We start from the raw sequence: 18404 nt of genomic DNA, 5'->3' as shown, positions 1-18404 counted from the left end.
ATGTAGTTAACAATTTACAAAATTTGGCTAATTATAGACCGTTCATTTTCACCATTTTTTATACTATATTTGGCAAGTTTAGAAAATTTTTATTTTTTATTATTATTTGTGACAATGTTTAGAATAGTTAGGATATTATATCTACAAAAAATTAGTTTAATCCAAAACTTATAAATGTCCTAACAATTTTGAGTTTGTTTACGTGTCAAAATAAAATATTTTCCTAGAACCCTCCCATTATGTTTAGCAAACTCTCAATTACTCTTGAGTATTACCCCTTTGGTGATGACTACTGAAGGCAGTTAGCTTATTTAGCTTATGGGTTATTCAATCTATTTGGTCTTTGAATCATTTATTGAGATTTGTTTTCACCTGTTACTTCCACGCAAAATTGATTATTGTATCTTAATTAAAAGTTTATTATTATTGTGAAGTATAGAGAGGTAACATCGTGTGGTTGTAAATTCCAAATGTATCTTGTGCGATTTCTATAAGGAAAAGGGGCAGTTATGAAATTCCATTGATTTGGACAAGCAAGCATTGTAGTGATTTCTTTTATCATCTCATTTTTATCTACTACCTTATGAAATGATATGTAGTATAGCTAAACTCTGTTTTTTTTTTTTTTTTTTCGATAATACCTTATATATTCATAACTAAACCACTAAACCAGTACAGGGGTAATCTTGTTTGTCAGGATACATTGTGGTAGCTGATCCATTTGCTGCAGATGGGAGGCCCATTTTGCTAACAAATGTGCCTCACCATTAGATCTCCTGTTTATCCACTTAAACTTACAAAAGACAAAATCAGAGTTTAACTTAACAACATAATCTCTCAAGCTCTCATACATCCATGAACAAGACTGGCTATTTAACGCATTTATAACCTCTAAACAGTCCCCTTCTATGTACACTGCATTCCACCCAAAGGCAAGAGTAAGTCCTATTGCCGCTTCTCTCGGCCACCATCTCTCTTCCTCTGACTGCTTGCTTGAACTTTCTAGTGCCCGCCTTACCACTCTACCTTCCGAGTCCCAAGCTATTGTTCCAGTTGCTGCCTCTCCTGAGGTAACCTGAAAAGCAGCATCAAACCTTATGTTAATACAATCATTAGGAATCTCAGGGAACAAAGAGTCTAAATCATATTTAGACTGGTCAAAAGTAAACTCAGGGGGGTTAGAAGTCTCATTCTGAGTGTTGCTTTCTGTAAACCCATTGTTACATTTGCAGGCCTCCACCTCGCTTCTTCTAAGAGTTCTCTCTCTGTTTGGAACCCTGTGTTCAAACTTTGCTTCATTTCTTGTTTTCCAAATGTTTTGTAGCAGGTAGCAAGCCTGAACTCCTGCCTGAGATATATGTTAGCTCTTGTTATTGCACCAACTAAGAAATTTTGTAATCCATTCTTTGGCATTATTACTACCCTTGCTTTCCATTCTCAGACCTAAGCCTGATGAGAACCACAGAAGTCTGAACCATTCACAGTAAAAAAACAGATGACTATCTGTTTCCAAACATTTGTAGCATAAGAGACAGGAGAAGTCCCCCAACATCTTCCTAGAAGCCAACCTTTCCCCCATTGGCAAAGCATACATATACACTTTCCAAAGGAACATATGGAGATTGGCTGGTATTCTAGCTTTCCAAAGGAGCTTCACAGTGTTTTTATTAAAGCTAGAACTCTGCCCTATACCATTATCCATCAATATGTGTTTGTAAGCAGATTTCACTATGAATCTCCCTGACTTCTCCCCACTCCAAACCATCCTATCCTTCCCTGTAGACCCAAAGGTCTCGATCATAACTTCCTTGATTCTTGCAACTAGGAAAGGAGGGAAGAAGGCCAGAGCTTGGCCTCATCCCATCCAAATTCTATCCTCTTGAACAGTCAACCACATGGAGATCTTCAAGTCCGGGATCCTCCATCCCTAGTTCTCTCATAGTCTTGGGTTTCCCATTCTGGATCACCCAAGGGTCATCCGAAAAGATGTGGAAGTACCACTATGGATCCCCTGCACCAATCCTCCATTAATAAGATTGAAAGTTTTGTGTATGCCTTTCCAAAAGAAGGAGGCATACCCGTGTGGTTTCCACACCTCCCAAATCCAGTTTTTCCATATATACTAGCAAGGGGTCTTTGTCCATATAGATTCTATATCGATGAGCGACTTTCCAAAGAAGCTTAGCTAGCATAGCTACATTTATGTCTCTCATCTTTCTGAACCCCAATCCTCCTTCAGACTTGGGTTTACATAAGTTGTCCCACCCAATGGTATGGACACTTTTTGAATTTGCAGAACCATGCCAAAAAAACTCTCTACATGCTTTGTCTATTTTGTCACAGGTAGACTTGGGAAGCATATAAATAAACATAGCATAAAGAGGAGTGGCTTGTACCACAGACTGGATTAGGGTAGCCCTTCCAACCTGTGAGAGTACCTTAAATTTCCCAAAATTTTTTTAATCTTATTGTGGATCTTGTCCACTAAGAAGTCAAAATCATCTGCCTTCCTTTGAGACAGCATAATAGGGATCCCTAAATACTTGTCCTTTGGGTCAAAAAGTCTCATCTTCCAGAACTTTTTTAACTTTATTTTGTTTCTAAACTTGATGTTTCTACTAAAAAACATGCTTGACTTATCAAAATTAATCAATTGCCCATAAGCAGCACAGTAGTCTTGGAGGATGTCCTTAAGGTGACCACCATCCTCAAGATTACCTCTAGTGAACAGGATTAAGTCATCAGCATAGAGGAGGTGGGAGATGGGAGGAGAAGCTCTCCTGATCTTAATCCCATGGACTTTCTCCTCTTCCTCAGCTTTGGCAATCATCCTTGATAGAGCCTCAGACATGATGATAAAGAGATAAGGTGATAGAGGATCACCCTGTCTAAGGCCTCTTTCAGGGATGATCTTATTAAGAAGACTCCCATTCAAAAGGACTTGGAAGGAAACAGTAGATATACATTGCTTAATCAAACTCCAGCCTCTCAAAGATGTTATCCACTAGAGACCATTCCACTCTATCATATGCTTTTTCCATATCCATCTTTAAAGCAACCCACCAATGATTCTTGTCTTTCATGTTTTTCATGTGATGAAAAAGTTCACAAGCCAACCTAGTATTATCCCCTATATTTCTCCCTTTTATGAAGGCCCCTTGAAAGGGAGAAACAATTTTATTAAGGTGCCTCTTTAACCTATTGGCTAAAATCTTAGAAATGACTTTATAACAGAAATTGCAGAGACTGATAGGCCTAAAATTTTGCCACAGCCTCGTGGATTGTTTATCTTAGGAATAAGGGCAATATAAGTTTCATTAAAATGGGGTTAAGCTCCCCTTAGTAAAAAAAAAAAATTTTCACAAAGCAACAATAATCCTGCCCACTATGTCCCATGTGTTTTGATAGAAACACCCTTGGAACGCATCAGGTCCAGGAGCCTTAAGGCTGCCCATCTTTTTAACAGTTCTCCAAATATCCTCATAAGTAGGGATGGCAGTAAGGCTCTCATTTTCCTTATCAGTGATACAGGGTTTGAACAAATTGAGGATGCTATCATTTCTTTGGGGATGGTCAAAGTTGAAGAGCTCTTTAAAGTAGGAGTTTATATTCTCTCCTACTTCAGTTCTCCCCACACTCCATCCTCCCCCTTGCTTCTGTAGCTTCTCAATGCTGTTTTTCCTTCTTCTGGAGATGGTTGAAAGGTTTCAACCAATGAATAGTGGATTTCTGTTTCCAAAAACTTTCCTCCTTAACCAACTACTCAAACAGCTCAGTTTTTAAGCCTTTTGCTTTTTCATAGTTGGTTAGGGAGAAAGGTTTTTTCAACACATCTTCCAGCTCTTTATTAACTTTTTTAATATTAGTAAAGATGTTGCCAAACACCTTCTTATTCCAAATAGACAGATGTTGTTGTGTCATCTTATGTTTAAGGATAACATTAATATCAGGCAAGTCATGAAAAATAGAATTCCAAGCAGTATCTATAACAGGCAAGCAAGTATTATCAGTAAACCACATATTGTAGAATCTAAAAGGTTTATCATGTTCAACTCTATTATCATCCTTAGCATTAAGATTTATCATGATAGACAAGTGAGCAGAGCTAGCATTAACAACATTGTACACATGCATGTTAGGAAAGAGGATAACCCATGCATCAGTAGCCATAGCTCTATCTAGTCTCTCTATGATGTGACTTTGAGGGGCTCTGTTATTGCTCCAAGTATACTTTGGGCCCTTCCTTAAACCCGAGGTCAATCAACCCAAGGTCATTTATCAGCCCATTAAACTCCATCATACTCTTATCAAAAATACTCCTACCCCCAATTTTTTCATTGAGAGATGTAATGGCATTGAAATCCCCAAACATACACCAAGGTCCAGGAATCAGGGTAGCTACATCCCTGAGCTCATACCAAACTTTATGTCTATTACATGCTAAGAGTTCCCCATAAACAAGGGAAAAAAACCAAGATTCAGTGCAATAATAATTATTTAGTTTACCTATCACCTGGTTCCTAGTTGCCCCCAAGATTTCCAGGTCCACCCCTTCTTTCCAGAGAACAGCAAGACCCCCACTCCGACCCATAGCTGGAACACAAAAACATCCCCTGTACTTAACCATCCTACTTATCCCTTGCATTCTTTCAATACCAACCTTTGTTTCAGACAGACATATAATATCTGGGTCAAACCTTCCTATTAATTCCTTTAGATTTTGAACTGCCGCGGAGGAACTTATTCCCCAGCAATTACAGGCTTGTATCATGGTTGACGAGGCAGTTGTTGTGGGACAGCTGCCGCGAACCCTGGAGGAGCCACCAGACCCCCACTGCTTCCAGACTCATCACTACCACAGATATTACTCTTACCAACCCCACTTTCCTCATTATCTCCACTGAACTTACCTGAACATTCCCCCTTATGTTGTTTCTTATCTATAAAGGATCTCTTTTTTATCACCAAGGAATCATCCACAGCTATTGGCTTTGGTTGTGGGAAACTTATCTGAGTAATGCTGTCCTCAGAGTCATACCCACCTCCTTCCAAGCTTCCTTGAGCAAGATCCGCAGGTATGTTCCCAATAGACACTTCCTCTTGCACCCCACCATTATGAATCCCCAAATTATTACCAGCCTCTAGACAGTTATACTCTTCCCCCCATTCTGTAAACACATATGAGGGAATTTGATCTTCTGGGATGGAGTGTCCTGAGATGTCAGATGGGATGGTAGAATCCAGGGATCTATTCAAGATAGATGGTTAAGTTGATACCACAGAATCACTTGAAATGCTAATAACTGGTGCTTCTTCAGGAATGAGCAAGTGTCCCAGTCCTCTGGCTCTCAGATCATCAGCCTCTCTTTTCGCTCTTTTTGATTGTTTTACTACCATTCTAATACAATATCTTTCTCATTCACCATCATCCATATTTTCAAACTTTCTTCCAGAACTTACAAGGAGTTTTTGTTTTTCTCCCACACCAACCCCTTTGTATTGATCCAATTCTCCGCTTAACCGACCCTTTACCTTTTCCTCGAGACACCAATGTCTTAAAACCCCTTCCACGTGGAGGTATTCCAGAGAACCTGAAAGAGGGTTGTTCTGTTCCAGCTGATGGTTTGGTTTGAGGAATCCCATCTCGTTTGGTATTCTCAAGAAAAGGTATGAGTGTCTTGGAACAAGGTGAGAGATATTTCGGCGAGGCGTGATCATCTCCAGATCTGTTTTCTGTTCCCAAAGATCCTTTCCTCAGAGCTAGATCCCCTAGGCCTCCATCTGTACCTTCCAGAGAAACCAACATTTCCTCTTGGGCTTTATGTGCCCCATCCACCATAGTCACCTTTTGTATATCCAGATCCATCTCTGAAGAACCCGAGCCCCAGATAACTAAAGCTTGTTCCTTATGTGCTGGGCCATGGCCCAAACCCAGGAAATCCCCATGGACTTCTTCATTTCCAGACTCAAGGGCTTGGGCCCGACTTACCATTTGTTGATTTCAACCAACAACATTCTGGCCCTCCATGTCAGCATCCCCAACGGCTACTGATTCAGAATTCTTCAGTCTTGATCCATCCGTTCGACTTCTGTCAGACCAGACCTATCCTCCTCTGCCTCCCTTGTCCTGTTCCCCACCCCAACAACTGTAACGCCCGTATTTTTAAATACGTATTTTTATATTTATTAATTAATTAAATTATTTATTTTCAAAATTAGGCCGGATTGGACTCGGATACGGGCCTGTTTTGGGCCCGAAATGTTGTTGGGCTTGGGTTTGGACCGAAATATATAAACACATTTTTCTAGAAAATAGGGTTCGTGAGAAAAATAAGATATTAAAAATGGAGGCAGAGAGAGAAGCCGGTTTGTTTGAGCGTTGAGCCACGACGAATCGGCTAGGAGGATTCGCCGAAATTGTTCGCAATTGAGTAGTTAGTTTCTACTTCACCGTATCTGAATAGTTTCATCGCTTCATCATTCTTCGTCATATCGCTTAATTATTAAACCGGTTAGTTAGTAGGTTATTGTTTTGGTTATCTTTGGACCGCCATGCTTTATGGGGCTATTTGATGTTGAACTGTCGAAGCTTCGGACAGAGCATCAATGGCGCCAAGGCTCGACAAGATATCGGCAAAGCACCACTTTTGAACCGCTTTTGTTGTTGTTTATGTTTGAGTGTGTGTGAGGCCGGGGTTTGATATGTGGGTATTGTTGAAGTCAGAAACGTCGACGCATTACCGGTAATGGAGGCGTGAAATATGAACCGCTATATCTTGTTTCGGGATGGGTGATTAGGAAGTGTGGGGTTTCGGTTTTGACGATGGAATGAGTAGTCATTAAAGCTTTGAACAAAATGCAATGGCGGCGGCCGACAAGAATCGCGTTTTTATGTTTTTGATTGTTTGGTTGTTTGTTTTGGTTTGGGTGGGTTGGGAGTTTGATGAATGGTGGTAGTGGGGTGATGGTGGACCGGAGATTTGGGTTGTGTGAAGCTTTGAACGATGTATTAATGGCGGTCGAGATCCGATTTTTGGGGAGTGATCTCGCAAAGCATAAAAAGTGTGTGGTGTGTTCATTAAAGGTTGTTGATTTTCGATGAGGAATGGAACGGATGTGATGAGGAAGTGAGGGGTGGTGGCCGGATTTTGGTGGCTGGTGGAGGAGAAATTTGGAGAAGACGACCTGCTGTAGACCGAATTGGGCCTGGGTCGGTTTCCTTGGGCCGACCTTGTTTTGTTGTTGGGCCCGATTCTATTTTTGTTTGTATGGGCCGGATTCTATTTTAGTTGGTTTGGTCTTTTTGTTCTTTTAAGCCTTTGGGCCAGAATTTAGATTGTTTTGTGGACCAGTTCAATTTAACATTTTTGGACCGAACCACTTAACAGTTTTTGGGTCCGTTTCTAATATTGCATGGACCAGTCCATTGGACTTAAAATAGATCTAATTGGGTCTTTCATTGTTTAGACTTTCGGGTTCTAAGGTTTGGGCTTGGCCAGTTGGGTCGAACCATGACCTTGGCCATGAGCCCATGAGCCATACACCTTTGTCCTTAGCCATGAACCATGGCTATGACCATGAACCTGTCGAACACGAAAACGACAGTTTGACTTTGACTTGGACAGTTTGACTTTGACTAGGACAGTTTGACTTTGACCATCGACCGTTGACTTTGATGGTTGACTTTGACCTTTGACCATGGACGGTTGACTTTCACCTTTGACCATGGATGGTTGACTTTCACCTTTGACTTTGACGATGACAGTTTGACTTTGACCATGACATGTTGAGTTTGACCTTGACCATGAGGTGTTGCCCTTTGACCAGGACCTGTTGACTTTGACCAGGACATGTTGACTTTGACTTTGACCATGACATATTGAGTTTGACCTTGACCATGATGTGTTGACCTTTGACCGTTGACGTTGACCGTTGACTGGGAATGTTGACTTTTCCAGTTTTTCACATATTTGATTATATGGATAAATATAGTAATAAAATAGTGTTGAGATTGTATAACTTGGTTGGTCATTATCTAATTTAGATTTGACGTGAGTAGTGTGTAAAGCATATATATTGGGCTTTGATTGTGGACCGTGACCGTTTATTTGTCTTCGTTTTTATGTGTATATTATATGGACACATATAGTAATAAAATGCTGTGGAAGCTTGTATAATTTGGTAGTCATTATCTAAGAAAGATTTGACCTTGATTTGTGTATTTTTGACACGTGACGATATTGAGATATTATGAGATATTATATTCCTAATACGTTATAATAAAAATGTATGTGATACGTTGAAGCATTGTGACATGAGATAATATCTTTGGGATATTTATATTAATGCAATATCTTGGAGAAATGTATATACACTCCATTATTTTATATGTGAGATGCTAATATAGTATTGGTGAATATTTGCCCACGGAGTGTGGTGTAGTCTGCAATAATATATTGGCACGTGAAAGAATGAAATTTGGTTATGAGATATAATTGAGATGTTTCTATATATGGTGGCTTAGTGCAATAAGGTAATTGACCGCGACGCGATATAGTAGAAATGATTATGAGTCATTAATGTATGACACCAATAAATTACGTAACGAAAATCCTAGAACCCGACTACCACAACTCATGTGATTGGCCCTTTCCGGCGCTTCGTTTGCTTAAGTTTGAATGGCCTTCGGCGGCCCTCCTCCGGCGAGCGAATAGTGGCTTGATTATTCCGTTCGCAAAATAGAACGATGATGCGCAATATTTTATGCCGAATAGTGGCGGTGCTACATAGATTTGGCTTCCGTGTGAGGATTTACATTGTCGCGGCATCCCGCCAGGTGTGGTTACGCACGGAGTGGCTCATTATGTAAGGGGAGGCATGTGGATGTACATGTTCGGGCGTTGGGTTTGCGATTGTGGTAGCCAGGGAAACTAGGTAAGACATAGATAATCTGACGTGATTTTAGGGACACGCAAAGAAAACCGTAATTAATATAATTATGGTAATATATTTGTTAATGATGTATCGTAGATAGATGATTATATATAGTTTTGCGAAGGGTGGGTCAAATTAATTACTTGGGCAGACGACCCACTCGTGATTGAAAGCAGGGAATGAGGTGCATTATATAATACGTTTGTTTGGTTATTTGTTTAGTTTAACCTAAAACCTCGATGGAGGAACTACATGCCTTATTTATTATGTGTATAGTTTGTTGTGTGGTTAGTGGGAACTTAAAGGCCCAAATGGAGGAACTACCTGCCTTAATTATTATTCTTAAGGATGTTGTATTTGTCGTTGAAAGTTAAAGCCTCGGTGGAGGAACTAACTGCCTTGTGGATTATGTATATATATGTATAAGTATATTTGTATTTTAGGGCTACTCACACCAAAGATTGTTTATAATGTCACCCGATTTGCATGTTTGCTTATCGGGTGTGTTCATTAAATGAACATAGTTGATAAGTCTTGACAGGTTTAGTGTTGAAGATGATCGGTTGCTGCTTGTGGTTTGTGTTAGCGTTGCATCTCAGGATAAGTTTTGTTTTCCCTTGAGGTGATATAGATTTTCAGTTGAGATAAGGTTATTTGTATTTTCATTTGTAAATTGTTTTTGGTAATGAAGATGACTGTTGTTTAAGTTAAAATTTTTATTGGTTTTTATTATCCGCATATTTTAAAACTGTTTATGGGTTTTTGGGAGTAGAGAGTGCGTCACACCTCGGAGATCGAAGAGTCGGGGACAAATAATGTTTTTCCGAATTCTGTCGAAATTCGGGGTGTGACAACAACCACATTGGCTACCCTCGGCGCTGTTGAGAAGAGCCCCGCCCCATGCCAGTGTCTTCTGCCCGGAGAACCTCTGTTTCTGGCTGGGATCTGATCCAGTCTTGGTTTTTGAGGAGTTCCCGAGATAGTGACTGTTGCCGGGGAGGAGGAGGCCGCTCCATTGTAAAACACATTTGCCCTCAGCAAGAAAGAAAAGTTATTTTTTATATCCCTAGGGGAACCTCCCAGTTTCCTTAACTCCACACTGTGTTTCTCTCTTATGCTACAGAAATGCAGATCATGCCCAATACACCCGTCGAAGTAACAAAAAATTTCTAGTTTTTCATACTTAAAAGTCACTGGAAGAACTTCCCCCAGCTCCGTGCATAGCTCTATACCTTTTAGTAACCTTTCTTTGATGTCCATGCGAACTCTCACCCTCGCAACAGGTCTTTTGAATTCAGATGAGCAACATATGTCAACCTCCTTTACTTTTCCTAGATTCAGCCCAATGATCTTAGTATTCTCTTCATTTATTCGATCTCGTGGAAGCCCATAGATTTGGACCCAGAAATCCACTCTGTCAAACTTCCGATCTGCTTCCAAGAGTTCTGAGTATTTACCTTTTTTGATGGACAGAATAAATCCTTGTATCACCCAAGGTCCATTCTGTTTGACATGATTGTACTCATCCACATTGTCGAACACCATCTTGTAAAAGCCTTTTGTAATCATTTCTATGTTTGTTTCTCCTTTAGTTTGCCAACACCTATGTACCTCCTCCGCAAAATCTTGCAAAGCAATATGCTTGCCCCCATACAGCTTCCCTACTAAGGTTGTGTGATCTTTTGGGTCTACTACCAAATTCTTGCAGCCGATTTTTACTAGCTTTTTTTCCTTTGAGCAGAACAGGTTCTGCATATCAGCTTGGAGTTTTTCTATATTTTCTTTCTTTGTATTTTCCCCTTGTTCCTCATCCCTCACACTTCTCCCTTGTACCACTTCCATCTACCCCAAAGAGAGCGAATCTGTGATCGGCCGTGGGGATGGTAGGGTAAAAGAAGAAGAAAACCAAGGGGGTAGAGACCAGATACAGAGAGGAATTTTTTATCAGACGTGAGATGGAGAGATAGAAACAGTAAACAAGATATTATTCTCAGACTAGTATCCCTCTTGTATGCAGAGTCACCAAGACAACACTATTCAGCAAGAGTTACTCCAAATCACTAGAACCCACCAGCCAATCTCTTTCCCTTTTTTGTTCCGAAAGAGATGAAAAAAAAAGAAACCCCCAGCCAGAAAAATCTAGGATACTCAAACAGCTAGGATTCACAGTTTGAAATTTGAAAAGAAAAGAGGGGGAAAAATTAAGGGAATAAATCAAGGGAAGAAAATATGCTTTTAGCCGTAGGAGAGCTTTAGGATACCAGACGATGTTTCAACGCAATTGGGACTATTTGACTAACTTAAACTATAAATGAATAGACACATGAAAATTATGTTCAAAATAGCAATAATTAAGTAGAGCATCACCAACACACGGCTAAAAATCATTTCTAATGTGACAGATATAATTTTTTTTTTTTGGCAATTTTGTTCACCAATGCGCTACTAAACACTCGTTTCTATTTCAGCAATTACTAAATTCTCGACCAAAATACTTAGAAATTTAACAGTCACCCACACAGGACAACTTTAGCCATCCAGATGTTGGACGGGTCAAGTTTTGCTGTTCAGAAGTGTAACACCTCTATTTTTATTAATGTCCAAAATTAATTATTTCACAAAATTTAATCTATTATTGACTATGTTTTAAGTTGGCTATTAAATTTAAGTGAATATGTATGTTTGACTTTTTTTTAAAAAAAAAAAAATAGTTTGTTTAGTTTGAAAATGGTTTAATAGGAAAGTTTTAAAATTTTAAAATAATGTGTAGAGATTTTATTAATAAGGAAACATAGAGAGAAAAATGTCTATAATTTGTGGAAAGAGAAAAATTTTTATTTGAAAAGAATATGTAGAGAATTTGTAAATATGGAAATGTCTTGAGTTTGTTTTAGATCTAAAAGAAATAAGAATAAAACAAACGAGAGAAAGAAAAACAAAAGAAGATTAAAAAGAATAAGAAGAAAAAGAAAAAGAAGAATAAGAAGAAAGAATGAATAAATGAAGTATTTCTATTGCTTGGTGATATGGATTTTTCATGACGTTGATTCTTTTCTATGATTGTTCTTTCGATGGCAACAACAAATGGGTGAGTAGATATATTTTTCTCGAAAAATATATATATATATAAATCATTTTTTTTATAATTTTTATCTTGTTTGCTTCATAAATGCTTCATTATCATTTTATAAAAGTTTCATATTTAATTATGAGTGTTTGCTATTTGTTTTGAAATGTTAATTGTTGTTTGGAACGATGATATGTTTGCAGAATTCTGCACAAGTACTGACTTGTGACTTGAATTTGACTAATTAGAGGATGCAGCTAGTTTTTTGATAGAACTAATTTTTTTTAGTTCTCTAAGTCATCTTTCATTTCCAATTGGCATTGACTGATTCCAGTTTATATTCTATTTGATGTGAATTTTACAAGAAAGTACGTCAGAAAATTGAATAGCAGAATTTAAGTTGTTGGGTCTGTTCCATCACATAGTTTAGGGTACATACTAAACGAATTAGTGTTTAGGAATTTTTGTATTAAAATGGATTTTCAGAATGGTATAATTGATTCAAAACTTTGATTATATTAATTCTCTATAATTTTTAGAATGGACAAAGGTCAAATTGTCCTAACCAATTTCTCATGCATAGAACAATATACGTAACTTATTAGTGTAGGTTTTAGTTGTACAATAAAAAAAATATATAATAATCATGCAATTTGTATCGTATTAATATTTCAAATAATTGTGTATTGATTGGATGAGTAATTATTTTATTTGTATAAAGAGTTCTATTACATGTATTGGAATAAAAGTTGCATGCATAATTATTTGATGAATATTGTATGTATAGAGCGTATATTGATACCAGAATAAATTAAAGATTTTTGGATGATGATAGTATATGTATTAAATGTTGGTTTTGTATGAGTATAATTATTTATAGATTTTATTAGCATGTGATATACGTAACAAATTGGAAATGTTGTAATTGGGAAATTTATTTATTGTTAAGACGTGTTTAATGGCTAAATGGGGTTCGGATGGATTAATTAGAAATCTTTGTAATGTAAATCAAAGTGTATGTATGATTTCAGTGTGACATGACATCCCTGAAATGCTATAAAAATATTATGCAGTATGTTTAGAGCAATGGTGATATAATGTTGTATGTTATAATTGTTGTTCTGTTAAATTATATGATATGTTATGATATCTATTAAATGCGATATTTTTCAGAAATAAATGTAAACGCTCTATTATTATATTTGTCAGATGCTATATGAGGTATTATAGTCTTTGTGGATATTTCCAAAGGGATTGTACGTGGTTTAGTACAATAATTTTATTTGGCACAAGAAAGAATAAAATTGTTATGAGATGGATGGTGATATTTTCAAATGTTGTGTTTTAGTGCAATATATTTTATTGGCACATGATAGAGTGTTGAATGATTATGAGATATAATTGTAAGATATTTGAATAAATTACGTAACGAAAATCCTAGAATCTAGCCACCACAACTCATGTGATTAGCCCTTGTGTAGGGTGTATGTGATATGATTGGCCCTTGTGTAGGGTGTATGAAATGTTGATTGACCCTTATGTAAGGCAATCGTAGACTAATAGTGGCTTGATTATCTCGTTCGCAAAATTTAGAACGAGGCGCGCAATATTTTATGCTGAATAGTGGCAGTACTCACCTAATGGCGTTCGTGTGAGGGTTACCTGGTATGCGATATCCCGCTTAGGGTAATTACGCACGAAGTGGTTCATTACATGAGGGGAGGCATGTGGATGTACATGTTCGGCGTTGGGGAGCGATTGTAATAGCAAGGGAAACTAGGTAAAATATAGAGACGACATGATTCTAGAGACACTTGAAGAAACTCTAAACAATAATTGTGATGATATACCAAAGTATACGTTAAATCTATAATAAATGATTTATTGTGGTTATGAAATTGGTCATTGAGATTGTTCTTGTTGGTTCAATGCGATAATTGGAATTATGTATATGATATGTTTATTTTATTATAATTTATTTTGCATTTACAATGGTTTTGCAGAAGGGTGGGTTGAATTGATTATTTATGCAGGTGTGACCTACTCTGTGATTATGCCTACACTAGTGTAAGTATAGAATAAGTTTTAGTTTTGTTATTTTATTAGATGTAGTTGATCTAGTACAGTTTGAAGCTAAGGTGCCTCGGTAGAGGAACTAAATGCCTTATTATTATTGAATTTGAAGTTAATGCACATCAGTGGAGGAACTAACTGCCGTATTGTGTGTGTGTATATATATATATATATATATATATATATATATATATATGTATAAGTATGATTTGTATTTTATGGCTACTCATACCAGTATTGTTTGTAACGCTGACCCGATTTGCATGTTTGTTTATCGGGTGTGTTCATAAAATGAACATAGTCGATAAGTCTTGACAGGATTAGTGTTGAAGAAAGTTGATTACGGCTTATGGTTTGCGTTAGTATCTTATTACATAATATGCTTTGTTTTCCCTTAATGTGCAATAGATTTTCAGTTGAGACAATGTTTTTGTATTTTCAGTTGTAATTATAATTAAAGAGTTATTGAAAGGAAATTTGTAACTTAATCATATTTATGAATTTTCGTAAAGAAGCGGACTTTGATTTATTTTAACTTTTTATTGTTGTCAAATGATTTGAATAATCAAACGGATAATGGGTTTTTGGAAGTTGAGAGTGCGACACACCTTGAAAATCGAAGAGTCGGAAACAAATATTATTTTTCCGATTTTGTCGAAATTCGAGGTGTGACAAGAAATTTTTCATTTTTTTTTAATAAAAAATAAAATCGGCTGGATTTTGTACCATTGGGCCCAAGATGTTGGACGGGTCAAGTTTTGCCGTCCATAACTTTTTCAATTTTTTTTTAATAAAAAATTAAAGCGGCTGGATTTTTTTGGGCCCAACAGATATATTTAGATCCGTTGGATTTATAGCCTATATATATTGCATTGGTGCCTCACTCAATTTTCACCAATTCACTCATCTTTCTCTCATCCTTCTTATTTAATTCTTCAACAAAATGTCTTCACAAAATATGGAGTGTCATCCTCATCCGAGACGTAGTTTGTATTTCATCCCTACTAAAGATAAATTATTATGTCGAGCATATATGCTTGTAATTGCTGGAATGGAGTGTGTTGTTGTATTGTCAAATTATAGACCTAGACAAATTCTTTGAGATATAACTTGTGAAATATTCAGACACAATGAAAATCGTGGAGATAGAACGCGTAAAACCTTTTTGGACCGATTTTTGAGGATTTGTAAGAATTGTAATAAATATCTTAAATTGCAGCGTGCATTTAAGATTGTTGGTGCTTTTAGTAGCGATGAAGAGCGAAAAACTACGGCGAAACGTATGTTTTTAGAAACTAAAGAAGTATAATTTGTTCATGAACGTTGTTTGGAAATTCTTGGAGATGTAGTTGAGTGGTATTAGTATATGTACGTTTTAGCGTTGCAATTTATTTATGTTTTATTTTGTAATATGTTTTTATTGTTTAAGTGTATGTTTTGTATGATAGATGATGATATTTGAGGGACAATATAATCATCAACGTATGTACATCACACTTTAGAAGTTTGTCCTCCAATGTTCCATCATCATATGTATAATAATATAATGATGTATAATAATTCGGATAGAAATATAATGACGTATAGAAATATAGAAATAAAATAACATATATAAATATAATAACATATAATAATTTGATGTATAGAAATATAATGACGTATAATAATATAATGATGTATAAAAATATAATAACGTATAATAATATAATGACGTATAATGCATATTTTTTTTTTGAATATAGCCTCATTTCTTTAATCAACATAATTCATATACCTAAACCTGTTAAAATCCTCAACAACAACAACAACAACAACAAACCAATATAATTATTACAAAATATCTACGTGTCATTAACATTATGGAGCACTGCCCCTGACTGCTATGGTAATTCCCTATCTTTCCTCGCCCTCTCCCTATCTTAGGAGCATTGCCTTGCTGCATGATTTCAGTAGCTACTCTATGAAACATCAACGCAATGTATGTAATTTAATTAAAATCTAAAATTTGAGTTATAAAATAAATATTTGAAAATGTAAAGCATATAATTAATAAAATTACCAAGGCTTCCACTTGGTTTGTTAAATTTGTTATCGTCTGGTCACGTTCATGAAGTTGTTGCTCAGCGTGTGTTCTTTTCAGCTTGTTCATGGTCTAAAATACTCATAGTACTGTTGAGTTTGGTCAATTAAACCAACTCGAAGCCCCTGGTTGAGTAAGATTTCATTTGCTAAGTGACCACGCAATGTTTCCTGCATTGTGTCAATATTTTATCTAAGTTAAATCTGTATAGTGCGTTGAAATTAACATAATGAAATATAAATGTACCTCATTAAGCTATTGGAAGTCAGGTACAAGCCCAGGCAAGATGCTGTCATCCGGGCGCTCAAAAGAGATGGTGGTCTCCATTCCCTGGGAACTAACAACGCGGTATGACCATGCATCATATATATGGATCACTAGATAGGGGTGCATGATAACCATGATATACTCCGAATGTTATGCTGGAACTTGCAGGTTCTGGGAATTCGACGTCTCGTCTAAAACTCTGACTAGTTGCCACATTCATGTTTGCACCTATATAAAGTGGACCTGTAGATAGGCTTCCCTTAGAAACTTTCCGCCAATAAGTTTCATATTCGAAAGTGGAGTTCACATCAACATAATCAGTAAAACTCAGCCATGCATTTGCAATATGATACCGCTCAATCAAAGAGGTGGGCACAGTCATAACACGCATGTCTGTGGGTGGGGGAGCATGAACATATCTAAATACAACGGTCTGCATAGTCACCCTATCTCCAAGGAACCAAACACACATATCAGGGGCTTTTAGTATGAACCTTGTTAACGACATGATCGAACTCTGCTGAAAAATGTGTATGCTCATATCGAGAACTTTGCCACGGACTCCAAACAATAGATCTCACACTTTTAGTTTCTAATTGGCTCTTAGCAGCTTGGAGATCATTATGGACCTCTTCTTTGACTCTAGCGTGACCCTCAACAGCCCATCCCCGTGGGTGACGCCATAAGTCCTTATCCCAATCACTTCTCAGTATAGGGTTTAAACAAGCGAAATACTCGTACCACCAGTATTGAAATAATAAAATGAAAGTGTATTTTAACTTAAATTATATAATATTTAACTAAAAAAATAAAATCTTATATCTTAAAACTTAAATCCTCTTACCTGTAGTATCCACGTAATCCCGTTGCATTTCATTTCATTCCATGGGGTGGTGCAGCACCACCCCAGTCAAAATCATCCAAGTTATCAAGGTCTACCAAAGACGCTAACCAACCAGCCCGAACCCCAGATTTTCCAGTCGTGAAACCCACGTGGCCCAAAAAATATAGTAGAAAAGCCCTGACAAACTCATTCTCCGCCTCTAAGTTTGGCTCCAAGTATAGGGCGTCAATTTGATGTTATAGACAATAATTCTCATCTAATCGGTACATGTATATTTCTCTGAAGGGCGGGTTCAAAATGTATCTACCACCAATATTCCCTGGTACAAGCTCACCATCAAAATCAAACAACGAAGGCAGTAGAGTCCTCAACCTTCCCATATCCTCTTCAATACTTGAATCAAACAAAACGGGTTTCTTCTCGCCCACACTTAAACCCGTCAACATTGAAAAGTCAAGTACATGGTGTGATACCAATCTCAGCACATGGAAGGTGAAAAGTGTGTGTAGTGTGTCACCATCGCTCTACCAATGCAAATATATATGATTGGACGATCAGTCTGAATGTTTGAACACAATATCAGAGGACCAAAAGGCGTTTGTAATATTCGTTCTCTAATGTGCGCTATATCATCTTGTCTTTCCTCTAGGTGTCTCCAAAAGTCTTTAACGCTTGGCATTGCGCATCTCCATTTGGTGATATTCATTTCTATACATTGAGGCATTTAATCAAACAATTAGTATACGATATATTTTAAACATTATTTTAAATAAAAATCAATTGAACAGTGTTCATAAACTCATACTTATTCCTTCATTACTATATAAACACGAGACATGGTTATTCCAATCGGTAGCTAATGACGGATGATCAACAATACTCATTCTCGGTGGCAATTGGACATCAATTTTTGGTATAAGTTAACCCTCATTTTCTCGAGGATTTAAGCTCCCCGACCCATGCAAAAGACTCCTCTTACATCCAACTCGACGATGGTGATCAATTGCAAAAAACGGAATGAAATTTGGTAGAAAAATGATATTTGACTAGGTGATTGAAGTGAAGGGGCTTGAGTTTATCTCGCCTGTTCGTATGTGAAATGGTTACTAGAAGCTTGAATGCACATGTTTTTTTAAAAA

The 18404-nt window shown here is 37.0% G+C and overlaps 3 protein-coding genes across 3 annotated transcripts; all 3 read right to left on the bottom strand.

The window, feature by feature from the left end:
- Window positions 1-664: 664 nt before the first annotated feature.
- LOC147498961 (uncharacterized) lies at window positions 665-2851 on the bottom strand. Its single transcript, XM_086563383.1, has 2 exons — window positions 2719-2851; window positions 665-1344 (listed from the first exon to the last, which is right to left on the bottom strand). The coding sequence occupies exons 1-2, from the start codon at window positions 2849-2851 to the stop codon at window positions 665-667; spliced, it is 813 nt and encodes a 270-aa protein (XP_086419509.1).
- Window positions 2852-3359: 508 nt separating this feature from the next.
- Window positions 3360-4170, bottom strand: LOC147498960 (uncharacterized). The gene is made up of 2 exons (XM_086563382.1): window positions 3770-4170; window positions 3360-3687 (listed from the first exon to the last, which is right to left on the bottom strand). Exons 1-2 carry the CDS (start codon window positions 4168-4170, stop codon window positions 3360-3362), a joined length of 729 nt encoding a protein of 242 aa, XP_086419508.1.
- Window positions 4171-6063: 1893 nt separating this feature from the next.
- LOC147498959 (uncharacterized) lies at window positions 6064-10776 on the bottom strand. Its single transcript, XM_086563381.1, has 2 exons — window positions 9861-10776; window positions 6064-6146 (listed from the first exon to the last, which is right to left on the bottom strand). The coding sequence occupies exons 1-2, from the start codon at window positions 10774-10776 to the stop codon at window positions 6064-6066; spliced, it is 999 nt and encodes a 332-aa protein (XP_086419507.1).
- Between the last annotated feature and the right edge of the window lie 7628 nt (window positions 10777-18404).

The sequence above is a fragment of the Coptis chinensis genome, chromosome 5 (assembly GCF_015680905.1).
Source record: "Coptis chinensis isolate HL-2020 chromosome 5, ASM1568090v1, whole genome shotgun sequence".
Classification (NCBI taxonomy): Eukaryota; Viridiplantae; Streptophyta; class Magnoliopsida; order Ranunculales; family Ranunculaceae; genus Coptis; species Coptis chinensis.
The sequence above is the reverse complement of the archived record's forward strand: the minus strand, read 5'-3'. Positions and strand labels throughout refer to the sequence as shown.